The 26,957-nt window shown below is 38.8% G+C and overlaps 1 protein-coding gene across 1 annotated transcript in view; it reads left to right on the forward strand.

Moving 5' to 3' along the window:
• Positions 1 to 202: 202 nt before the first annotated feature.
• Positions 203 to 26,957, forward strand: part of fgfrl1a (fibroblast growth factor receptor like 1a) — a 50,041-nt gene continuing 23,286 nt past the window's right edge. The window contains exons 1-3 of the mRNA XM_020923464.2: positions 203 to 449; positions 1,225 to 1,326; positions 20,152 to 20,424. Coding sequence (XP_020779123.1) covers positions 1,263 to 1,326; positions 20,152 to 20,424 — 337 coding nt within the window. The 5' untranslated portion in view covers positions 203 to 449; positions 1,225 to 1,262. The remainder of the gene's footprint in view (positions 450 to 1,224; positions 1,327 to 20,151; positions 20,425 to 26,957) is intronic.

The following is a 26,957-nucleotide window of genomic DNA, read 5'->3' on the forward strand; positions in this document are numbered from 1 at the left end:
GCTGGAGGCAAAGTGGACAACCCCTGGGCTTACTTCCATGCCTGTGCTGTCCGAAAATTTTACGTAATGCGTGTAAAGGGTAGATAAAACTATTGTCTTGTGTTGATCTTCTCTCTCGGAGTGGTAAGCGGACTGTCATTCAGAAATCTACTACGGCGCTCACGTGTTTGACCTATCCGTTTTATTTCACTTTATACGCTGGATTTTCTTGCTTATGTTCTCTTTTGTATATATTTTTTCCTGTTGATTTTACTCGAGTAATTGTTTTGCTTGGGCGAGAGACGCGCGTTTATGTAATTTGTGATCTATTTAGCGTTTAATTCGTAAAATAAGTTTAGGGAAATAAAGTTAGGGCAAAGGAGGAGGACGTGTGGTGGACCTTCACGGCATGGTGCATGTGGTCAACTGGTGAAGAACTTCAAATTTGTCATCATTGCTGGAAATATAAGGTAAACTTTATTAGTGTAACTTCACTAAGTAGTCTAAGTGAACTTTTTAATTGATCAAACTAGGTGTTTTTGTTTTTATTAATTTATGCTGCATTAATTAAGTGTTACAACTACAATTATGTGAGAATAAGCAAATAGTATGTTGTTATACATTACTAACATAAGCGACTCATTATTATTTTCTTGTCTTTTTGCTTTAGTTTGTTTATTTGATAGATTTTTTTGACGAACATCTTTCACTTACAGCTCAACTATACCAGAATATAGCAAAAATATTTTTTTCCATCCATGTTGTGATTTATTTGCAACAGTTTACAACAAAGAATTCATAATAAAGAAGAACGTGTCTAAACGAAATTGTAATATCACTTCTGAGGAGAGGTGGATGTAGTTCAAAGATACAGAACAAGCAGTGACGATGTAAGTTATGGTCCTGAGGATAACTGATGAGACAGAAAGATTAAAACCACTGTAAGCATTGGCATTCTGGCAGGTGGTCAGAATAAATCTATTAGAATAATAGTAGATCCAGTCTCTGCTTAGATTATAAAGGAATTCACACTCAGGTTCAAGTACTGATCCATGTCTTTTGTAATATGTTTCTGAAGCCATGAGTGCCCTAGTTAAATTTTTATTGTGTGCCATGTGTAGGGTTTGTGTCATTTTTGGATGTTTCTCTTTGCATGATCTGGTATTATGGTTGATGATAACTATGAATGCTGGAAATTAGATTTTTTTGTAAATGTTGTGTTACTTTTCCTCTTTCACATTTCAGATTGAAGAGGCTGAGTGTTCTTCTTCGAGGGATCTAAAATGGACTTTCTTTGGGTCTTTCTTCTGGTGTTAGAGATGGTTCTGATGTCCAGTGCAGCTAGAGGTAATTTGCTCTTACCTGAATTCATTTTAACAGTACCTCAAAATACAAAGTAACACTATACAGGTATTTCTAATTTCTGGTGTACAATTGGTTGGTTTAACTGCTATATCTCTGTGCAAGAGAGTTTTTGATAACTCATGGTTCAGAGTCAAGTATAATAGATGCCTCATTCCATTATGAGACAAGGCTCAGGATGTGGCCTGTACAGTGGAGATGGGGACAGTTCCCAGCGTACAGCGCAACAGGCAGACAGTTGCAGAGTTGGCGCCCGTTCCCCAGATCACACCAATGATGAGTTTTCAGTGGGAACAAAGCTGCATTCAGTGAAGCGAGGCCAAACCAGCGCACAGACACACAGACACGGGGCAGAAAGTAAACATGGAGCCATAGACCGCAAAGAGATGAGATTAGATTAGCCTATTAGGGATGTTTGCTGTGCAGTGCCACAGCACTTCCTCCCCCCTCCTGTGTTCTGCAGTGAGGGTTCTGTGGGACCGGTGCAATGACAGGAGGTGGGCAGTGTTTGAAAAAGACACTAGTGAGAAAAACAAACAACAAGTTACAAATGATATGTTGGAATTCTGATGCAGAGGTTGGGCAATCAAGGGACATGTCTAATGGCCAATTGTCAGATTTTTTTTAAAATGATAGCTCACCTCATTTCAACCTGCAAAGTAGATTTTTAAATAAAATTGATTTCAATAATGACAGTAATAATATTAACAATAGTTATTTTGATTATATCTCAGTTACATCATGTGGTTATAAGGCACAGTTACATAAAGAATGCTCTGATAGAAGGTAAAGTTGTGGACAGAGAATAGCAGTGAGGCCAAGAGTGCCTTACACAATACAATGAAACCCAGTGGCTTGGTTTTAAATCCGTATTGAATTTCTAAAAGGCATAGGCAGACATTTTTGTTGTCTGTTTTATATCAGTTGAATGAATTATATGTGTAGATTATACAGAAACAGCTGGAAGTTATCTGAGTACAGTGGCTGCCATGTCATTGTTATTTTGTGGTTTTGATCTGTCATCTTTGACTGTTGATTGCTGAGCAATTGTTTGCTCATTGAATAATATAGCCTACCTTCTATCTGCGTATGATTAGATTGATAGATGCTGTTCAGTTAGTGCCCAGGGGGCATATGCAGGGTATTACATATCATTTCAGCTCAACAAAATTAATCCATCCATTTATCCAGTGCATTTTAATGAAGTAATGATAGATAATACTAAAAATAATAGACCACTATTATTGACATTTTACTTAACTTTATTCAAACAATATTTATATAAAACAATAGACTGAAAAATTGACTGTTTTCATTGGCTTCAACCATTTTCCACTTCACTTGAACTGCCTTAGAGTACAATTAATATTAGTGTGGAGACTACTGTGCTGTTCCAGGGAAAATAATGTTAACTGAAGGTGGGCTTGCCGTGGCAACTGCCGAAACAAAGAACAATAATAAGCCTAAGGCCATAAGGACACTTGAGGACATTTATGCATCGAAAGCAATCGAAAACATACAGTTATTCTATTGACCTATTTACTTTTGATTGATAGCCTTATAGTCTGACTTTACTTGCACTGTGCCTTTTTGAATCTTAACTAAAGTATGTTATAATATTCTAGTTCAATTATTTATGATTTAAGTATATTTTCAACAGTTTTATTTTTGCATATTGTCTATTTTGTTCTTTCTCTTCTTGTACTTTGTATTGCAACATTACAATTTTCACATTGCTGGACTATTAAAGGTTCTCTAATAAGTATAACACTGTAAGAAAATTAAAATATTATACAGAGATATGAAGAACTCCACTGCAAATGCTTACGCAATCCCAGTGTTGAATGAGTGTCTGGCTTCTGTGTGTCTGTCTGTGTATGTTGGGGCATGAGACAGAGCAGCTGATAGACTAGCATTCTTCACTGTACAGCACAGAGCTCAAAACTGAAGGTCAACATAGGACTATTTTAGTTTACTGTTTCAAGAGTTAATGCAAGTTAGCCACCCGCAAAGTTTGAAAAAATACCATCTGGACCATATACTATGCATGTGTCCACTGTTCAGTTAATCTGGGCAGGCCTAACTAAATCTTGTGAAACTTATCATGTGATAAATTTAGTCTAGTTGTGATAATCCTTTTAGTATTGCTGGTGATAAAACCAATACTAACATTTCAGTTGTGTACAGGTTAATTGGAGCATGTGACGGTTAAGCATGTGTGTATCAGATGCTATAGAACGAATGGCAAAGCGGCAATCTGTATTTTGTTGGAATGAGTCGTATTTACTCTGATGGGTCTTTGTTGTTTTTTCCAAGATGCTGATGTAGGTTCCCTTGTTTATTCAGAGAGGGGTGATGCGCACAGGTTTGCCTTTGTGGTTCCATGATACAGTTCTTCCTAAACATTATAATGCCTTCCAGGTGATCGCGCTATAGACCACCCAATATCAGAACAAAGCAGGAGGAACAGTGAAGAAGTTCAACAGTGCTACAAATTGTATATGTGCAAAGTAGGCATAAACAAACATACACTGAGATGCTAAACTTATAGCGGTCAGAAATACTCTCCATAAAATGTTTTAACAGATGTAGACACAGAGACACGCACCACAGCTTTTTAGCACCCTCCTGTCTCACATTCTCATAACCAGGGAATGTAATTAGCAAACTAGTGCTAACTGATAGTTAGGGATGTAGTTGAGTTTTGGGGAAATTTGAGCTTTATAGTTGGATCACTTTTGCTATTTTTTATTGCAAGGAGTTAATGAACGCTTTATTAATATACCTGTGATGGTGAAATAGTGTGGATGCTAGAAGTTATCTGTGCCAAATGTACCAAATGTTAAATGAATGGGCTGGTTGTAATTAGGAATGCCAAGATTATTCAATTACTCAATAATCATGATTGTTTAGGTCACAATATGATTGTAAGGATGAAATAATAATAATCATGCCATTGTTTTTGAAGCAAAAATGGTGATTTCAAGTCAAGCTGTACTAAAAACAGCTTTTTTTTTTATCATTCAGAAAGTTTGTTTTTATAAACCTGGTCACATAGTTGAGGAATGACAGTGTATTAGACAACAGTAATGAAAGAAACTGAAACATTTTACTAATGGTATAAGTAGTTTTTAACAATTTTAAAACTAATCAAAACACTAAAATATAATATTGTAATTGTGTCGCACGACTGAGATTTGCTGCTGCAGATGTAATATGAATTTAAAGTCTTTCCTTTCCAGCAGTGTATTTGCCCACACACTGAGCTCTAAATGAAAGCTGTCTCAGTTAAGCTCTGATTAACCATGTTATTACGCTGGGAAATCCATAACATTGTGGTGGCTGTGGCAGAAGAAGCTGGGCTTATTCGAAGACTGCAGGGGCTTAGGTGGAGAATGAGCGCATCTCAAGTCCTTGTAGAATAAACTCATGCATACCACAGACAGATGCTCAAACACACAAGTTTACCTCATTGTAAATAGGCAGAGATCGCTCAAGCGCTGTTGCTGCTGCTATGTGTTCTGAGTCACAGCTAGGTGTCGTAAATGCCATTTGACATGCCGATAACCATTATACGACCCATGGGGAGAAGGGCCGGGCCACTGACTGTCACCCAGAAAGAATAGAGGTCAGCCTTGCCCATATTTGTTTTAGCACTGGGGCTCTCTAAAGCTTCTCCAACAGTCTCATATTAATAGAATATATTTGACTTCAGAAATCTGTCTACAAAATGTTTCCTTTTTGATGCCAGTCTTAATAGAGCTAAAGGGATGTTTAAAAAAGATCTTCCCAAAGCCTGGAAGACACCCCTACTAATGCAGGTGTAAAACAAGAACAAACCATGACAAAGCAGATCTAAATTAGGCCTAAAACAAGTCTCAAATATGTGATCCTAAAGTGAAAGCCTCAACTAAAAAAGGACTAGAAACAGATCAAGAAAGTACCAATACCACACTAACACACACTACTCTGTTTAGACTTCTGTAAACAGTGTATATTTTGTCCCATAAGCTCATAGCCCTGTCTTTGAGACAAGCCTTGCTCTGTCACCTCAAATGGTTTATGATGTTATAGAAGGTTTATATATTGTAATTACCCTCTGTTCTCCTTTTGTTCTTGAATAAAAGAGACAGAGCAGAGCTTGTGTGCTGCGTGTGTCCTGATTACACAGTGATTAAAACACAAAGAGGGGCTCCAAATGGAACAAATGACTCTGTTAGTTCCCCCTTGTTAAACCCTATTGTGTCCGAGCCAAATGTTGACTTGCTTGAATTAGTGGTTACCCAGAAGCAGACCATAACTGTCTCCCATCAACTAAAGTACATTTATAATCCTGACTAATTGTTTTGACAGTGTACAGACAGGTTATGTTGTATGTTAAGTGACAAGTGCTTTGTTTGCGTGTGACATCACCGCAGTGTTGTGTGACAAAATGCACCCAGTCTGACAGATGATGCAAGAGGTGGTTACTCCAGACCAAACTATACTCTGCTCTGACTTTTACAAGGCCTGTTAATGTTAGAAGCTATTAGGACACATTTAGATAAAGCCACTGTTTGCTTTGACTTTGCTAATGGTGGGGTAGTAATGGAGCTGTCTGGATGTCTTTGCCGTGGGGGATGTTGGTGTCACCATGATGTGAAATTTGGATTTGTGTGCAGGGGGCGAGGTGCAGGCTGTCTAGAGGAATGGTGGGAAAACAAAGTGGACAAAATTTATTGCATAAATTTTATCATGATGCAAAGGAATGATTTTAAAGGATCACTAATGTCACTTGGCATGTCACTCAGGATGTAACTTGTCAGTCTCCAAAGGGATGTTAATACTTTTCTTGGAATAGAACAGTATGGCATACTTTAATTGAAATTGCCACTAAATTTAAAAATACATTGAAAAGCACAAATTTACTCTTATCAGGGTTACTTCTTCACAAATGTGACCTGTAACTTATCTTGTCTCCATGGAGATAAATAACTTTAAGATCATACTATGGGAAATTGCAAAGCAGATCTTAGGGATGTAACGATATCCAAATCTCTCGGTATCTATTATCATGATATGCATCTCACGGTATGATATTTATTACGATATTATTGAGAGGCTGATATAATTGTAGATAGGACGCTTTTTGTTTTTAAAATACCCTGACAAAATTTTGGTGTGAATTATTACTGTCATAATCCCAAGAATTCAAGTAAAAACTGCTTCATGTTGTCTGTGCTGAAATGAATCATGGGATATGTAGTTTCCGATGTTTATTAGGTATTGTTACTATAAAACAATGCATTTAAGCAAAGGATTTTGTAATTCGATATATTGTGATGCCTCATGATATTATTGTGAGGCTTTTGACGATACAATATCATGATATTTCAGTTATTGTTACATCCCTAATAAATATCTAATTGAGCAAGTGCATAAATGCTGGGATCTGGATACACAAATTACATCTTTGGGCCAGTGCTGAATTCAGAAATAAAAATAAGTCAGTTGTTTTTGAACTAATGCGCAAGTTTTTTGCACATCTTAAAACTTTTACTCTACACTGATTTGAATACTTTGAACAATTCCCTGCTTAGAGTCTGGTTGTGGTACAGTGGCCTCCTTGCTCTCCCCTGTGAGCAGGCGCCACACTGCTGTATTGTGCTCTCGGTGGGGTTGGGGTATGTTTGGTCAGCGCTGCAGCACTGTGGGTCAAAGGGCAGTGTGCAGCAGAGAGGGGAGGGGTCAGGAGTGTGGGGCTGGAGAGGGGGGTCAGAGAAAGCACATGCCAGCTCTGGAGGAGACTATAACAACACACCAGGAAGCCCATTCTGCTTTCACTGGTTTATCTGCTGTTTTCTGCTCTGTCCCCCTCTCTGACCTCTGTCACAAAGATGGACATGACATAAGGCTCCAGCACCACTGATAAGGAGCCGTGAAATTAGGGCTTTATAAAAGGCACTTTATCAGCAGTGTTAGCCACAATGAGCAGCGACACAAGACTTATCAGTTATAGCTTATTTTAGCACTTTAGAGTAATAGAATAATAACGGTGTAGCCTCTGTCTCACTGTGAATCTGCCTCACAAAATATTGAAAATTATGCACACTAATACATGACAAAACAACTTTGCATGTTTGTACACTGTATAATATCCCATAGTTTGTGATTAGTTCAACAATATGCTTTAAAACTCTGATGGTTTAACTTGATTTGGGAATACATTTAAGTAGTCTGTGGCATATGTAGGGATTGAAGAATCACATATTCATATTTTATAAGATTAAGATCAATTGTCAGCATTGTATGTAATATTGTACAGTACATATCTGTTGATGTGTGTCTTTTTATCCCTGCCCTGGCCTGTGTCTTCTCTGCCGCTTTAATTCCTCTGCCACTTTCTTTGTCTGGGGCTGCCTCTCCCCTTATGTTCGGCAGACCCCTTGGAGCCCCCTTCTCCCCTGCCACAGTCTCCAGCTGTTATTCCTGATGGCGTTACAAATGAGATGTTGAAAGGTGATAGCCGGGACAGGAGACAGCGACCCTTGTTTTCTTTGGGCTCCCCTCTGTCAGATTGGGTTTGGTGAGGGGCCATGCAACTCCTAGGGGCAAATATGAGTGAGTGCACCTCAGAGAATCACTTGAAAATAAAAGAACGGCAACCAGAAATACCCCCATTAAATATGACTGACGTGTTATGGACAGCCGGGGACATTCTTTGTCATTGTTTATGAGGAGTACAGGTGACCCATGACCCCAGGAAGTTGAGGCTGATCAGGCAGGATGTTAAGGTGAGTGCCAGTGGGAATAGCTTTTTTGAGCTTCTGTAGTTAGAACATAATAATGAGTGACATAACTAATGTCACTGCAATGTCCTCTTAGCATTTTACTTAATATTTAAATATTCAATAGATTTCCAGGGCTGAAGTTATTACCCACTGCAGCTGCACCAAAAAAACAAAAACTGCTAGGTGACATGCAGTCTATGGTAAAGTGTAGCATGAAATTAAAAGCATAGCGTACACATGAGAGGGACAGACAAATGCCATGGTTCCCCAGTGCCAGCTGTCGATGTGGAATCCATACTGCTGAGGGAATGTGAGAGGGCTGTGAGAGAGCTGGGGGTGGGCGTCCAAAACACAGGGACAAGGGACACACTCACTGTTGTGTGGACACTCATATTTTTAGGTTGGTAGACCCGTTTGTATTGACTTGCAAATGCAGACCTTTTTCATTTGTCTCATTCAGACTATGGTTGTTTATATGTCTGCCCAGAAATTATTACTGGTCATAGCTGTTACACTTATTGACAGAAATAAAAAGTAAGATACATTATATTTTCCCTGTTGGAAACTTTGCTTTTTCAGCTTAAGTAACACTTTTCAATTGATCCAAATGAAAAAAAAAGTGAATGCAAGCACCAAAAGTTTGAGTTAAACGAGTCACATGTAATTTTGCTCACAACTAATTGGTTCATGTTGGTTTTGCGATCTCTTAACCAGAGCCTATCCATAGATTTAGTGTTAATGAAAACTTCTGACCATTGGCAACATTTTAACATTTTAAAACTGAATACGATAAGGAGGAAGTGGCTTGGAAATGCCCTGGACCAAAGCAGGATGGACTCTTGTTAGTTGCCATGACTATTAACACCAAACCTCATTAGAGAGCCAAAGCAGTAATAGCATTAAACAGTGATAGATATAACAGTACAGCCTACAGCACTGTGGTGTGGCCATGTTTGCTGGGTTCATTATTACCCTCTGCAGGCTTCGTCACACTGGTCAGCTCAGCATACATTATCCGCTGGTAATCCCTCTGTTGTGCTGGCACCATTATCACACCGGGACACAACAGGCCTATTCTTCCACGCCTAATTAACAAAAGTACTTGTGGACTGCTTTCTGGGATTTAACTGCAGTGTCTGACGTTTTACAAAGGCACTGGGACTGGGTGGGAAATGGAGAGGCTGAGTCAAACTAGGACGCACTCATTCAGGATAGTTAGATTTTAGGTGGAACTTTTGCGGTGTGTGTTTTATAGTTAACACAACGTGGCTGTAATGTGTTGGACTTCATGTGGGTAGATTTTAAAACATGGTAGCCATTTGTAAAACTGTAGATATTTGGCTGTTGGTGTAACAAATGTGCTTGGTAAAAGTGAAAGTTGAACATTGTGTTGTTGATTGGCTAATAAATCATTTTAATCCAAGCAAAACATGTGAAATTAAGTATGTTTTGTTCTTCAGAAAACTTGCATTGTTTGTGGCGCAGTGGACGTCTTTGGTGTATTGAATATATTGGCACGATGAATTAAATATGTCAAACAATTTCAATATTTATGTGTTCTTTCATTTATTTAGTTTTTCAAAATCATGCTGTTTTTTTTCCTGAGGTTAACTATTGGCCATTACCTCACTGTAATTAAAGCAGACACAAACTTCCATTGAAATTGTAGTCTGATGAAACTCAAACAGGAATAAGACATGACCAAAGCACACTACGAGAGACTGGAGATTAGCGCACTCGGACAGGTACAAGTGACACGATGAGTGATTTATTTCAGGTGGTATTTTGGAGCAGCTTGTGTGAGCGAATGTCCCCTCTCCATCAACACCTCTCCCTCTCTGTTCTTGGCTCACTGTGCGTCATGGCGACCGCTGCTCAGCTCCGGGACACGCACATGTAGTTTATAGGAGGGGTCCAAGGAAAGGATGTTTTCTCATACCGGATGAATCAAAAGCTAAACAATCATTTTCTAGCAGTGAATTCAACAATATTGTGACAAATCTTTCATTCTGCCTCTCCATCAGATTTAGGCAAATATACACAAAGCCTTATCCACAATTACTAAAAGCATCTTTGAAAATGTTTGTTATGATTGGGATATGGCTTGCGATGTCTAAAACCTTTTGTGTAAGATGAAAGTGATTTCTGCAATAGATCATCTTTACAGTTGGCTCTGTCTCATCTTGTCAATCTTTGTGCCTCAGTCTTGGACACAGACCAAGAATAATCTAGTTATATATCTATCTGCTGATCACCCTTACTTTACTAACTCCACGTGGCAGGGTTTAGCTTCTTTAACTCTTACTTATCCTTAACCATAACAAGTGTGCAGAAGTCTGGATTCACACCTATAGTATTCAGTTAATAGTAATATTTTGTACATTCACTCAGTTGAGGCACACTTTGTCAAATTTTTTTAGCCTGGAGGAAATTTCATTGGCACTGTGTATTTATTTTCATCAGCATGGCAGCTTACTATAATGGCATCTGAATCCTAACTTGCATCAACTATACCAAAAAACTATATATGATTCATGAATGTAATATTTTCAGAAGCTAAGCTGATATATGTTAAGTTTTTTTGTCTATGATACCTAATCCTACATATTTACTTGCAGCCACTTAGGCCAGTTATCGGTTAATTGTTCGTAGATGAAAAGACGCAACAATATAATGTATTATTGTATAACTATGACTTATTCCAGAGGCAAACTAAGTATTAAAGTGTTTCAATCTGCTGTTTATTTATTGCAGCACATGTTTTTCTTTAACAATATTGTAGATTTAGAAAATATTTTTTGTGGTTTACATTTGCGCTTGGGTTATTGTTTCTATGGCATAAATTGGTTTCAATATGATCGTGTATCATCTATATTTACTTCAGCATGATATCATACTTCAAAATTTGTTATCGTGACAGGCCTACAGCCACTATTGGCACATTTGTCAGTACTTGCATTTTGGTTTGTTATTTTTTCTATTTGAAGCTTAACCTCCAGTAATAATAGATTAATCTTGCCAATCTTCAGCTATATTAACCTCTGTTGTCTCTGTGCCAAGTGACAATACCTTTGTTATGGCTTCATGTACCACTTTACCTGCATGTGTAGCAGCCCTCGTCTCTTTTTAGGCTTAGCCAGACTTTGAGATGTCAGTCAACAAGGGGAGATAACCGAAGAAGTTAAAATGCATCCAGGCCAGCCTCTCTGGGTTAATCCCCAGTCTTTTTCTGATGAGACACTGACCTGAGCTGAACAAATGGACTTAGTCACGGCTCAGGATTGGTGAGGAATGTGGGAGAGGGGTACGACTGTGTATGTTCTCTGCATGCTTGGAATGTTGGACTCCCCACCCAACCAAGCAGAAAACTCACAGGTGGAGGAGGAGGCAGTGGGTCGAAGGAAATGCGTGGGGTGGTGAAGCACAAATGAAAAAACAACACTAGTGTCAATTATAATTTGACAGTTGTTTATCCTATAGTTATAAGATTGAATTGATATCGTAATCTAAAGTTATGTTTATGTGGCATACACGTACAGAAAGGATTCAGTTGTATATTTATTAGCATTAGTTTTTATGAATTTTTAGTTAGCTCTGTCCATTTTTAGTTGTATATTTTGCCTTATTTTATTTTAGTCTTAAATTAGTTCTGTCTCTGCTTCCTATATTTATATAGATTTAGACTCGACAAATTTCAGAATCATGAATCTTTGTGGATCAACTTAACTCACTACTACTCTTTACCTAATGGAAGTTAGGGCTGTATTTTGATTTATGCTAAATAGAGGTGTAACGATATCCAAGTCTCATGATACGATATCGTCACGGTATAAACCTCACAGTACGATATTTATTGTGATATTTTGTGGAGGCTAATAAAACTGTTAATATGCTGCTTTTTCCTCTTAAAATACTTTAACAAGCCTTAATCCAAAGAACTAAGATTTACAACTTTCTTCATGTAGTTTGCATTGAAATGAAGCAAAGGATCATGGTATATGTAGTTCCCTGTGTCTTTTCTTTAGCTATTGCTGCTCCATAACTCTTAATTTAAGCAAAGAGACTTGTAATTCGATATATTGTGATGGTCGGGTTCACGATATTATTGTGAGAACTTTGACGATACGATATCACAATATTTCGATTATTGTTACTATTGTTGTTATTGTTCTCTAAGGCTAAATGTTTATTTAACTATTATATCTCTTTAACTGGTCTCTGTATTATGTGGATATGGACAAACTATAGCTCAGGTTAAGTGGCTCTAATTTCTGATGTAAAATGTGCTCATTTCTTTATTTGAATGGGTTTATAATCGCTGCCCTCTTGCAGGTGCCTATCTTTATATGTGTTGTGTCAATTTGAAAGGCTCCTTATAGCACACACTCACCTCTTTATCACCAGAGTGCTTAGAGCAGGTGAAGCTGTGACTGTGTGTTACCACCCCTGTTAATAACTAACTGAGTCTGCCTCCACATAGCTGATAAAGGTTAGATTTAAGGACACAGTGGGAGGCATTTCTTATCATTCAGCAAATATGTTTGACTTAATGTTAAGGTTATCATGTAGTATGGTTTATATGGAGTGCTTGTCTGTTCCACTTTGCATTTAACTGTTTCTGTAGTGATTTGACATTGACTGAATAAGTGAATTGACCCAGAATACCACTCATATAACACCTGCCCCTGCTGCTGTTCAGAGGGTGACTTTTGAGCTTTACAAGCAATAGATAGGGGTCACTGGTGAAGGTTGGGTAAAATAGTTGAGCTGTTTACATGTCCGCCAGTGGAAAAGTCTATTCTTACTTTATGCACCCCTAAAATAGATCCTCTAAATACCTCAATTGTAAATCTTGGACTGGTAACTTGTTATAGTAGATACCAAATGGCAAGGGAAGGGAACCAAGCATGCCGGACTTGTTGGTAATTGGTTGGGGGTCAAAGTGCCTGCTGCTTGTTTGTGTCTGCTCGGATTTGGTCCTAAATGTAACCCAGCCTCTTGTGGCCATATCTTGACCAGGAAGGACCCACACTGATACTTAATGGGACTGTGCCTCTGGACTTTGACCTACTTTCAAGACCTGCTGGCCCCTCAACCCAGTCTAGTGCTGTTTAACTTGTTTTTACACAGTCATATTGGACATTTCTATAACTGAAAATGGAATGTAATTGTAACTGTTTTTATGGGAATACTTGTGCAATCATTATTATGCTCTACAAGTTTATGTTTACATGCATGTTGTAAATTTTGCATGATTGCCTTTGCTTAGTTAAAATTACTAATTAGAATCAGAAAAGTTGTATTGCAAAACTGAAAAAGTTGGAATTTGCTTCAGTAGTAGGAATACAACATGAATGAATAATAATAGTAAATAAAATATAAACTATAATAAAATAAAATAGGTGAGTAGTAGGTGAATGAGTTTAATTTATTGAGCTATTACATCTGGGCATGTGGTTCATTGACTATTTGTGTGAATGGCATTTAGTTGTGCTCAAAAAAAAACAAGCTGAGGTTCTGCATGTGACCATTGATAGTTGAGGTCTGCACAGTTCATCTTTGAGGGAGAAAGTCTGACTACCTTAGGAGACACAGCCACGAACTTACAGTCTTTGTTTGCGGTGCAAAACAAGGCACTTGTTAAAAGTGTTGCTATAGTGAGTTCTTTGTGCTTTATTTTTGCTGGCTAAAGCTTGGCACTTTCTTTCACACTATTATTCAAAGTAGTCATTAATGTGTCACGTTTGGTCAGGTCTGCAGAGCACTGCTAAATCCCTAAATGAGAGCAGGTAGTTATTTGTGTGGATTAGTGTTTCACTCTTTATTCATCTCTCCAAGTGTTTCCCCTATACGCCCGAGTCTTCCCTTCTTTCTTTTAATCTGTATTTATGTAATGGGCTCAAGGTCTTCCACAGACAGTCTTACATGTGTTTCATAATGGAGTTTACATTAAGCTCTGCTTATACTCCTCCTATGTAGTTTGGAACACATCATTTATTGTAACAGCAGCTTTACTCCTAATGTTTTTTTTGGACAGCCTTGATTATGCTAATTTTTTTCTGATTTGACAAGGGTGTGATATTATTCTTTCATAAGTTTAGAACTTGTGTCAAATAAAAAAATCTGAAAAGGTGTGGCACCTTTTTCATTCAGTACAAAACATAATAATATCTTGCGTTTAATTTAGAACATCTGCTTTCTTATAGCATATGCCAGTAGAAATGTTCTTAACGCAACTTGTTTGGTAAGTTTTTAGTATGTAAGTTGTTTTTTTTTTCTGTAATCCTAATTGTGTAAGGCATCTTCTTTAGCTTTGAACAGTTGGGCAGGTGTAGCGGGCAGAACAGAGGAGGCGGGAACAATACAACCAACAATTATTGTTCTAATGAAAGGACTAAGGAAATGGAGGAATAAGTGCTGGGAAAAGGAAGTTGGAATAAATCATCTTTGACATGTTACTTGTACTCAGAAGGTACAAACTTTATTTTGGCTGGGTGTACATAAATGTCCGAATATTTGAGCTGAGAAATCCTTTCGCCATCAGAAACACTCAGCGGATTTTTCTAGGCGTTGTGGTTTTCTCTTTTTGTGCCGAAGTGAGACAAGTGCACTCCGTAGAAGTGTGTGTGACATGCTGAAACAGTGTTGAAGACTCAGCCCAATAGCTCCAGGCCCAATGTTAACTGTCAAGACAGAGTAACAAGCTGTAGTTGACCTATTGACGGCCTGGAAGTGGATGGGTTACAATGGGAGAGGAGACAACTTAATGCAGCCGACACTTCGCCTCTCGCCTCGGGGCAGCAACAGGCAGTTCAAGTTTGAGTTAGTGAGTGAAGAGCGAATTGAAGAATTGAAGAGGAGGTACAACTACTGTGAGTTTTTGCTCCGTTTGACCAAAAGAAAGGATGACTGGAGCACATGGAATTGACTAAGTCCTACTTTGAATAAATTACTGATTAAGATCTGGAAGCAGGATGAAATGAGTTGCTTCTGATTTGACTTTCCGAACAGGACATGGAAAGTAGCTAAAATGCAAATGAAAAAATAACATTTGAATTTGGAATTTGAAAGTACAAAGAGAGAAGCTTATTCTGTGTGCAAAAGTATCTATCTAGGTTGTATTAATGTCGATCATAGAAAAGAATAGAACTTGGAATTGTATTGAATATCATATATTTGCCCTATGTTTCCAGGATACTCATATAATTTAGATTTCACACTTGCTTTATGTTGGATACTCATTCCTGCATAGCTTTGTTGTATTAACGTATTAATGTATTAATTCTTGGGACCCACAGAAAACACTAAATAACTTCATATTAAAGGTGCACTATGTAGCTTTTAGGTTGGTGGACCATCACCTGCTTGTTTCTATGTAGATGTTACTTCTCTGCCTAGAATGTTCCACAGTATGATATTAAACAGCTTGACCTTACATTTATTCAATTGCAGATGGTTTTATAGCTCAAAAATACCTAAAAAAAAAAAAAGGCATTCTGATTATGAGCGGGGTTGCCTCTCCATAGATCTGACTTGTAACTTCTGTCTGGTTTGTGCTTTAAGAAGACAGAAAAGTTTAATACCTTGCTGTGAAAAATTCCAGACAATGCAATATGGAGAAAAGAATTTGATGGGTGCTCTACCAGGAAAGTTACACAAAGCACCTTTAAAATACATTTTCGATTGAATGTGTTTGATGTCAGCCAACAAAAACACCAATTAGCCTACAACATCTGCATTTCCAAACCTGATACTCCATTTATCTGACTAATCCTCAATCTGCATAGATCTCCACCACTCTAATCTTCCTGTCAAAGTCTGCAACTGTCTCATCTTCATTCAGTCTTGTGACTGTAGCATACACTGTGATACATGGCCCAGCGTGTGCACACACACCTCCACCTCGTGCAGTACATCAGCCTGTGTCCCGCTGTTAAGTGCTCTCCATCAAAAGCATTCCTCGGCTCTCCCCTCTCTCTCCAGACTCTCTTCCCTGCCAACAACAACCCGGAGTAAGACTTCATACTACACCCATCTGACTTAAATACCAATGCAACTTTTAAAGCATGAAACTACCTGAGCTTTTCACTAAATGCCATATCATTGAGCGATTGTCCCATTTGCCCTGCTCTGCCTGTTGAAAATTAACAGATAAATTAAACATCTTGTATCGCTCATTCGTGGTTGTTTGGGGAGTAACTGTCAAATATGGGGAATGTAGTGTATATAGTAAATTCTTGCCAGCTTTCTTTGGCTGTCAGACTCTTGTAGCTACCAGAGGATGTGCAGATCTGAGCTGGAAGTCTCAGTGGGAGTAGTGGGTCTGACGTGGGCTGGCTGCATTTTCCTGTCATTAAGCTTCAAAACAGCAGACGCTAACCTACGCACACCCTGCTGTGTGGGAACTTATATGGAAGATGCCTGAGTGTGCATGTGCAAGGCATCTGCAAAGACCACAGCCTCCAAGGTGCGCCAAATTGTTTTGGAGAGCCCATTAAAGGTAACTAAATGGACTAAGCAGATTTGAAGTAAACAATTGGAGGCCAGACCTATTGTATAACTGAATAGAGATGTACCTCATAGCCTTATTACAATGCAAAAATGCCAAAACATACCTGGATTTGTGTTTTATTTTGCTCATGCATGTTTGAGTAATCCTTTATTATTAGTCTGTCTATATCTCCAAAGTTCAAAATGCTCTGTTCTATTTTGTGATGCACTTTTCACCTTTTATTCAGAGAGACTGACAGAGACAGAGATTGACAGTTTCAAAGAAAACGACTGATACTTGATACTGATTTTGATACTACTGTGACAATAAAAATTACTTTTTATAATACTATATTACAAGATTATACTAGTTCTAATATCAAGACCATTCTTTAACTATGACTCTGGAAACGTCAAATTCTATCTTAGTTATAGGAATTCTTTCAGTATTGACACTTGTTGAAATGAATATCCTAGTTATTTAATACTAGTTTAGGTATTGATTAGGATCTTGATACCATTTTTACTAACCAACAACTTACCAAGCAAATTGAAAGTCATAAACACTCATGAAAGACAAGAATATTTTTCGTCGACTTTTGTTTCAGCCCCGAGAGAGAGATTTTAAAAGACATTGTGAAGGTCATAAGCCCAGGAGTGAGGAGGGAGGAGAGGAGGAAACTGTGGAGCAGGGAGGCGTAGGAGAGGTTAACTGTTTGAATGGTTAGAAGTTCAGTCAGAGGTCTCGCTCCGGCCATCCTCTGGGGATGACTTTTTGAACAGGGCAAAGAAGGGAGTAAGAGCTGAGCAAAAGGAGAGGCAGAGAATGAAGGGGAAAAGTGACGACAAGGAAAGGGATCGGGCAGGGGGTAGTGGAACTGGGAACACTTAAGGTAGAGCCGAACAGTGCATGCCAGGAAAGTAGGAGGAATTATTGTGTTAGGGAAAAGAAATTACAGCCTCAATGATAAAAACAGGATGTGCTTTTGGAGATGATTTTCATTGCAGGATGTTTTCTGCATTTGTATAGGTAGGATCAACAGAGGGGAGCTGGTGGCTGCTAACTGGTGTCAACTTGACCTTATAGAAAATGTGAACCTTCAACAAACAATGGCTGTACTTTCCATTTGAACCAGCATTTTAAAAGTAGGGTTTGCCTTCACCATTGATTCATGCAGGTTTGAATTATTTTGATCATAGTCTAAGAGTATAAGATCAGAGATCATTTGATAAAACTATATTTTCATGAACCAATTGTGATAATATCATTGGAGGATAGGAGAATTTCAGCCACAAATGGGGTAACAAAAATTTATAAGCTAAATATATTAAAAGCATGATTTAAATATGGTTTAATGATGCATTTTGTAACATTTCTGGTGGATTGTTTGCCAACTGCATGTAAGATAGTCTGTTTTTCTACATTTTTAAACAATCAAAACACTTGTAACTGAGTTTAATCCCATACTGCAGAAGAAAGTCAGAAAAGAAAAAACTTTTCCATGGTAGCAGATCCCTCACTTCTGCACATTTGATATAGTTAGAGCATTTATCAAATTCAGGTCTGGGTACATCTTTGACTTGTAAAAGCCATTTATAGCTAAATGCAAAAGTCAAAACTGATGATAAAACCAAGACAGGTTAAAAAAAAGTGGTCTAGGGTTTTTAGTGGAAGAAGGATGTATCTTTAAAAGTGGACTGAATATGGGTCATAAAGAGTGAGACATAGTAGTAAAGACACAGCAAAAAAGAGCTGTCTGTGTCTGATGAGAAAGCCATACTACCAAGTGAACGCACTCCGCAGGACTTTGAACAGGGAGGACTGGAGAGGGGAGAGAAAAAAGAAAGGAGAGAGAGAAGAGGAGTAGAGGACGGGGAGAGAGGGAGGCCCAGTGAATACCTCTGCGTGACTAATGTCTTTTTCACACATTTCACCTTCTTCCATCCATCATTGTGTCCACCTCCCGCTCCCCTGTTAAAACAAGGGCTGCCAGGACTGCAAATAGTACAAGACTACTGTAACGTTTTATATTCTACAGGATGTATTTACCGTGTATTTAACCTCATTTATAAATCCGTCTGGGGAGCTGAAATTACTGTGTTGCAATCTTCTTTGGAGAGGGTCTATATGTTAAAAAAAGGATTACCGCAGACTGACACTAGAATCATTTCAACATAACCACAGTATCCATAACTTGTCTATTTATTTATATATCCTCTGTTGAATTTAGCAAATACACAACAACCCCATGCATCCTAATCTCAACTTTTTGAGGACATGACCTGATACAAGCTTGTTTATCCACTATTTCCATAGCCTTGCTTTTAGTTTTTTTCTCTGGACATATTGTACTGCCCATAAGACGTGTTTATAATGTTGATTAACCCCACATTTTTAAAGCAAACTCTGTAACTTTTTGTTGGGTGTCCCTTACCTTTGTTTCTATGGCACTGCTCTGCTTGGAATTTTCCACATTATGACATTAAACAGCTCTACCTTATATTTTTATTCAATGGTTTTCATAGCTCAAAAATGCCTAGAAAAACAGGCATTCTGACTGTCAGCGGAGTTGCCTCTCCACAGATCTGACCTGTAACTTGATCTCCATGAAGATAGAAAAGTTTAATATCATACTGTGAAACATACCAGATGAAGCAATAGCATCTCCATGGAGAAAAGTATTTGACAAACCCTCCACCGGAAAAACACAATGCACCTTTAATAGGCAAACACCATAGTTTAATTTGGCTCATTACCCTCTTGGTTCAGTTCTCTCCAAATTTCCATTACTGTATGATGCACATTCTTTGTTCATGCTTCTCCAATACTTTTTCTTATCTCAGTGTGAACTCCGCCTGATACCCCCCTACTTCTCACCATCACGGTCCAATTTCCTCCCACCTTTCCCAGTCAATCAGTCAGCTTTCCCGTCTCCTGTTTTTGTAGTGTGAGGTTTCACAGTACAGCAGCTACCGAGCGATCCGGGTCACACCTGATTTTCTGACTCGACATGACATCTCGGCTGATAATAAGCCAGTGGGAACAATATAAAGTTTGTCAAAGTGAAGACGTGACCACAAGATGACTTTGTGTAGAAGTCAGTGGTCTGGAACTACACAATTAACCTTTGTATCCTGGGTGAATTGACTTGAGAGACCAATAGGAATTTGATCCTACAACTCTAGCTTGCTTTAGCACTCTGTGGAGACAATGCTGCACATGAGATAGGTAACATTATGAGAACTTTAAGTTGCATATTTCCCCTTGCAAAACTTTATATAAAATTATACAAATCATATATTGTATACAATGTTACCAAAGTAGAAATCTGTCCTGTCTCACCGTATTATTGTTGGTGCATCAGTTAATCTGTTGAATATATGTGAAGACCCTGTATCATGCTGACTGCTCATAGTCCGTGTATGCCAGCCATTTACAGTCACTGAGATTAGTTGATAACACAATCAAAATTGGTTTTAAAGCCTTAATGAAAAAGCTGATCAGACATTTTATATAGAAATGACAAATTTTTTGCATCTCGTGTTATAGGTCCCCCCAGAGTCTCAGAGCGAGTAGCCCATCGGCAGAGCATTCGTCTGGGCCGCACGATGAAGCTGCCATGTCCTGTGGAGGGAGATCCCCCGCCCCTCATCATGTGGACCAAAGACGGCCGTAACATCCACAGTGGCTGGACACGCTTCCGAGTGTTACAGCAGGGTCTGCGCATCAAAGAGGTGGAGACTGAAGATGCTGGAACGTACATCTGCAAAGCCACCAATGGCTTCGGAAGTGTCAACATCAACTACACACTCATTGTTATAGGTAGGTTAAATGGAATATGTCAACTTGAAATAAATCTAAACATGTGCAACAACAGCCCTTTTCCTCCAGTTTACTTAGATAGTTGGAAGATTAGAAGACTGAGAGTTGATTTACTGAACACAATAAAAGGTCCTTTCAGTTTTGTCTACTGCTACTATCCAGATGTTTAGATCACAACTGTTTTTGTTATGCTCGTTTTAAGTAAGAATGTGGAACTTCAAGCTTATCAGTGTTTAGTCTATTTTTATTGGGTCCATTCATCATGTGTTAGTTGTACCACTTTAGTGTGCAGCCCTTTGGACCCCTCACTACTTTGTTTTTCAAATACGGGTGCATTTTTTCCATCCTAGCTTTTTATACGTAGCTGCTTTCCTTCACTCTTACCCATGTAAACAAAATACCTGGAGAGACGAACGTGTGTCAGTGACTGTCTGCTCCCTAAGGCCTCCACAGCGGAGTGTGTGTGGTTTTCCATGTGTTTGTGCACATGCCACCTTGCCTCTGTGTGTGTCAGATTTCAGTCGGTCGACTGGATGCCAAAAGACAGATTAAGGCTGTGCAGCGTTCCAGAGAATCTGACTAAAGCATCTCTCCCTGCCCGCCATCGGCTCTTCAAAGAGTAGCGCGAGTAACAGCCTTCTGATCTGCACTGCCCGCCACTGTACTAAATGTGTACCGGCAATATTATTCAAAATTGTGGAGTGGTATGTGTTGCCCACTTGTTTAGTACTTTTTTCACACAATAATTAAAGGATACTTGTACTTAAAAACTTAACGATATTTACCTATCATCATTATTCATTCACTGTATCTGGTTTACAGCATGGAAAGGCTTCACAGCTGCTTTTCACTTGTATTCTGGTTCATATCCAAGATGCAGTCACAGTAATATTTTTGTAAGAATTTGCTGGGACAAATAGACCAATTGGAAATGAAAAGGACAGTTGTCTGACTCTTCAGTAATCATTATCGGTATGTGATCCAAAACTGCATCGGTGCTGAGCCTCACTTCAAAGGCGCGCTGGCATCAGGAGGGCAGGGGAGTGGGGGGCAACAGCTGCCGTTGAGGTCATCCAGGCAGACAGCTGCCGCACCCCCTTCTCTGGGCCTCCTTCATTCACACACATTTGCATTTACACACATACATATGCTGTGAAAACAATGGACTGGGGAAACCCGCAGAGGAGGCACAGGACTTGGAGTTCAGTTCAGCTAAATCTCTAATTGTACTGTGCAAATGCATTCATTGATTTTGTTCATACTAAACATAATCACTGATCTGTCAAGGTTATTTCTACAGAAAGTGTACTGTACACGTGTTACTTAAGACCATTTTTTACTTTTTGACCACATCCTACAGGTTTTAATATAGATTTAATATAGGTATAATATATATATAGGTTTTAATAACACACATTTAGAATTCTGAAATTTCATAGAATCACAGAATCATCTAATTTATATATTAATTAATTAACATTTTTGTTTTCTTCCCTTTGGAGTAAAAATGAGACAGATAAGCCACAACCCCTAAATGTTTCAATTTGAAAAGATGACCTCTGTGTAGTTATTCTGCAGCATCTTGTTTGGGAGACAATTAGCGTGGGGGCGGTGTTTTCATAGCTGAAGTGGTCTGCATGCACAATGATGGTGAAAGCATGGTGGGAATGAGTGACGGCATGTGTCCAGTTGTCTCTAACATGGAAACACTGCTCCCTCTTTCCTCTGCGGTAACTCATCATACATCATGGTCTTGTTTACCGCCGCCCCACTCGCATTGGTCTGTCCTCATCGTCCACTCTTTCATCTCCTGTGTGGTCCTGTGCTGATTATTCACTGACCGCTCCATTTCACAGTAATGAGGCTACACCTGCATTGTATTGTCCCTCATTCTCATTTTCAAACCCCACGTATCTTTAACACCTTTTTCCTATTAGCGCTCAATCTCGACCTCATTCCTGCTTTCCTCGCCCTCCTGGCTCAGCTTTCCCTACCACGCTTTAATTTGTATCAATATTTTTACAGTTTCCCAGCATTCTCCCTGAAGTAATAGTACTTGATGGCCACAAAATGCATGTGTTCCCTGCAACGGTGCCATGCGGTGGAGGGTTTTGCCAGATTCCTTAAATATTTCTGTTTTTTGAGTGTATTGATTGGCAAGCGTTCAGCTTGTCTTGTTTCCGACCTCAAGTCCGTGAGAGCATTGCCCAATTAAGACATGTTTTTATTCTATTATTTTAACTCCTCTTGAGTTGATTTGACATGGTCCAGGTAAGAGGAATGGCATCTCCTCCTAAAACTTTGTTGCTAACTGAAAACAATAGACCCCTAGCAACAGCAAAGTACTGAGCATGTTTTAAACAAGTGTTGTAGTTAGGACAGACCAAAACTGACAAAGACAAGAGTACTTTTCGGGGGCCAAAACCTTTTAAAGTTTTTAATATTAAACCAACTCCAGCTACTGCAACAGATCAGACACACTGGTGTGCACTGATTTACGAGACCACTGTAAAATCCGTATGGCTAACACTGTCCTTCAGAAACGAGGTGCCAGCAAAAATTCTCTTCCTTATTCTTCTTCTCTCTATTGACTTCTTTGTCTAAGCTGTTTGATTTTCCAACAAGCTTTATGTGAGTGAATGATACAAGATTTATAGTCCGAAGCAGATGTGATGACAAAGGGAGCGTGTCTGGAGCAGGGCAGGGAAGTTGTGGAGGAAGGAAGCGGTTTAGTGTAGTGAGCTCATATCAAAGGCCGCATGGCTTTGACGGTGTGCATCTGAGGCTAATGTTGTTTTCATCAATACAGGCTGATGTTTTTTAAGACAGGCGTTGCATTCATTTGTGTTGATTCAAAAGTTCAGTCGTAGCGCCTGACATCTGTTCATAATTGGGGAACAAAGCAAAGAGATCAAACCTGAAGTAGTGGATGTTTAAATAAATGATCTTGTACATGATTTGTGTTGATCAAGATTTGTAGTAAGTGTTGACATAAGAAAATGGCAAGATGGAACAGCAGCTTTTGGCTTGTGAAGACTTTCCGGATTATTCAGATAAGAGCCTCCGTAAGCAAGAGTCATGTAAGCCCATTTTGACATGTGGTAACTTTGGTTCAGTTTAACAACAAGGAGTCGGCAATATAAAATTCATATATCGATGTTTATCTGATATTCAGGTGGTGTTATATCACAAATGACCTGTTGTCTTTGTTACAAAATGTAAATAGGATGTAAGGGCAGAAATATCACTTCATTGCGCTGTTAATTAAAAAAAATGTTTATCTATGCAATATTCTTAAAATCGTGTGTCTTGAGCTGCAAGTTTGCAAGTCCCATATTTTGCTATGCTGTTCCCTGCCGGTCCAATCATGATGGAATTTCAATAACCTGTGCGTTCTTCTAACACACTGACATCATACAGAACCTAAGTCAAAATATACAATTCATTCTTATGTTTGAAATTTGCAGTGAGTTATTCTTTGAAAGCCAAAACCAGGCTCTGCACTTACTCCATTTAACTGACTGTGTATGCAACTGCAGCTGTCTTCCGGGCCCAAAAACGCACCAGCTCCGGTTGCAGACCTACATCATCTCTGCAGGTCTGTGTTTCTGGCTTCTCAAATGTCCGGGTTTTTAATTGAGATATCTGGTGCTGGGTCTGGAGAGGATGTAAAGGTGGCCAAGGTTCCACAGTTAATTGCTATGAGTCATACGAACAAGAGTGTGCGATTGGCCCCTTAAAAATCTCAAATAACTCTTTCTCACACATGTACTCGGAGACGTCCAGCGCAGCGGTAAATGCCACGCAGTTTTGAATCCGCTGTGTGTGTGTTGCAGATTTAAGCTCTCCTCCGGCTCAAGTTTCACGCAGTATTTTTTCACTAATGGCAGAAAAATGCATAGGGTGAAGCCGGCGCTGTATCTCCACGGGTTGGAGGCACCGCTCGGTTGATGTTTCGCTGACGGTTGGAGGCCTCACGGGGGATGTTTTCGGGGGGTCCAAGTCATAATTTACAGAACATAAAAACAATGTTATTTGGACGTGTAACCTACAAATCACGGGTGGTTTAGGCCTACCTACACATTGTTGACTTTGGACTGAAGAGTGAAGTGTCATATTTAGAACATTTATTTGCTGTTTGTTCATTCTTAAAGAATTTATTTAAGAATTTTGAAGACTTGAGCATTTTACTGTAACAGGAATTAACATGACTTTTCATCAAAACACTCACTAACTTTTGTCTGTTTAGTCTGGCTCTGTCAAATGCGGTTTTGAGATAAACATTTGCTAAATATAGGCCAGTGCTGAATTACATAAAGATTTGTTAAGCTTGCTGAGAGCTGTTCGGTCACCTTTGTTTACCACCTTTTTAAGCAAAACTTGAAATGTTTTATAAGATAATTTTAAGTTTCATATACATCATAAATCAGTATTTAACCAAAAATAACTACAACATTATAAAATCACATTATATTTTTGCTGTCTTATATCCCTTTGCCAAAAACTACAACACTCTCCTCATGGCCCAGACAGTGGATTGGCCAGTAACATCAAGGTTGGCAGTTCAATTCCCTTCAGATTTCAGTTCAGTATCTGCTTGTATTTACTGTGGCACTGTAGTTGAATGATTACATAATGGGAAGTTCAAATGCATGAATGAATTCCATGAGTTTCAATGTCTCTTCTGAAACAACATTGCATTTTTCTGCTTTGGTTGCCAGTACCTCAAATATATGAAAGAAAAACTTGAAGATTCAAGTAACTTATTTTCCCTTTATAAAATGAATTCTATTGATATACAGTATGTTTTAGTCATTACATTTTTCAGTGAGTATTTCGGTTAGCAGAGCAGTGCCAAAGAATATTGTAAATGCCACATCATATTTCCTTCTCTCCCAAATGTGCACTAACTAGAACCACATACCAGTGGTGGGACAGTCACTCCAGTCACTTCAGTCAGAAACTCTGACTCTAAACAGGTGCAGGAAATAAGAATGATATTTGAAAGAAGTCTTGTTCCTGGTTCCTTAAACTGTACTTTATCAGATGTCCTGCTTTGCTTTGGTCGCTGGGTCCAGACACAACTTTGGCTCCGGATATCATGGTGGCACTATTGAAAAGGCAGATGTAAACATGCTGGTGTGTGTGAGACCGGGCACGTCCAGTTACTATAACCTTAGATACATATGGAAGGAGTAAAACTGGAGTCAGGTTTCAAGCTGTTTTCCACCAAAGAAGTAAGAAAAACATCTTCTAAGTCCATATATTCTTCACTATATGTCCATATTAGTATCAAAACAGTAACACAGTAATAGTAGTAATGGTTCACAGAAGACAGATGTGGAGGAAGATGCACAGATTGACAAAGGGCACCCTCTCCTCAGGGGCCCAAGCCTCCATTTCATGGCTGTCTGTCCCACATCCTCTCGTTCTGCCCAATTGCACCTTCAGTAAAGAAGACAGAAAGGTTGTAGACACATCGGAGTATGAGGTGTAGGAAAATTCAGACTAGGGAATTTTAAATCTCTGAAACACAGGTCTCCAAATATGAACGTCTCTGTGTACCACTTGTATTTGTATTGTATATTTATTTCCCTGGTGTAGATATTGTGTTCTGTTTTGTATTTATAACTTTGCATCACCATATGAAGTAGTCTTTCCTGCTTTGTTTAATGACGCAAAATTTATACAAAAAGAAAAGACAAATTGTCCACTTTGTTGGTATTTAATGTATTTGAAGCCATTTCTAAGTTCATTTACAGAAATTAGAGATTTGAGAGGTGAGTAAAATGGAGCCGATTGACCCAAGCTGGTACTTGAACCCAGAATCCTCAGTCCCCACTTACTTTGTCTCTTTGTCTGTTGCAGCTACTTCCCCTCTCTCTGATGGTGTTTTTCTTCTTAAAGGTCTCCTGGTTCCTTTTCCTCCCTTGCTTGGCTTCATGCTCCATTGACATTTGTGCATGTGTGTGCCAGTAAGTCAATATGGCCCACAGCTCATGGGACCATGCCAAGTCAAGCTCTCCTAGACCTTAATGGGCCTTAAAGACCTTCTGCTAGCTTCGTCTGCACTTTCTCCACTCCATGCCATCTGTCAGTCATCGTGTGGGACCCAATCCACCTCAAATCAAAAGTAGCTTCTCCAAATGACTTTTTGATGAACCCTTACTCTGTCTCCAGGGTGACTGCTTTGTAATGCAATCCATATAAGACAGTTGAGATAATTCACATTTTGTATCATTTCACATAAATTATGATTGTGGTCGGAAATTCCCTTCATATCGTCTGTCAGCTGCTAACAAAGTCCAAAAAAGATATTGTTTTAGTCCATGGCTCTATGGCAAGCTTAGGCCTAGAATGAGGTCTTCCTTTATATTCTGCAGGGACGCTGGAAGTAATTTTTAACAAGGGATGCTGTGAAGCTAGCTAGCTAGCGAGCTAGCAAGAGGGAAACCTGACATTGAGAACGTAACTTTCGTAAACCTGCATGTTTAGGCTTAAGAACGATTATATTAAAATCTTAATGCACATAA

Source organism: Boleophthalmus pectinirostris, unplaced genomic scaffold (genome assembly GCF_026225935.1).
Source record: "Boleophthalmus pectinirostris isolate CB_2022bp ecotype Guang Dong unplaced genomic scaffold, ASM2622593v1 HiC_scaffold_23, whole genome shotgun sequence".
NCBI classification, from domain to species: domain Eukaryota; kingdom Metazoa; phylum Chordata; class Actinopteri; order Gobiiformes; family Gobiidae; genus Boleophthalmus; species Boleophthalmus pectinirostris.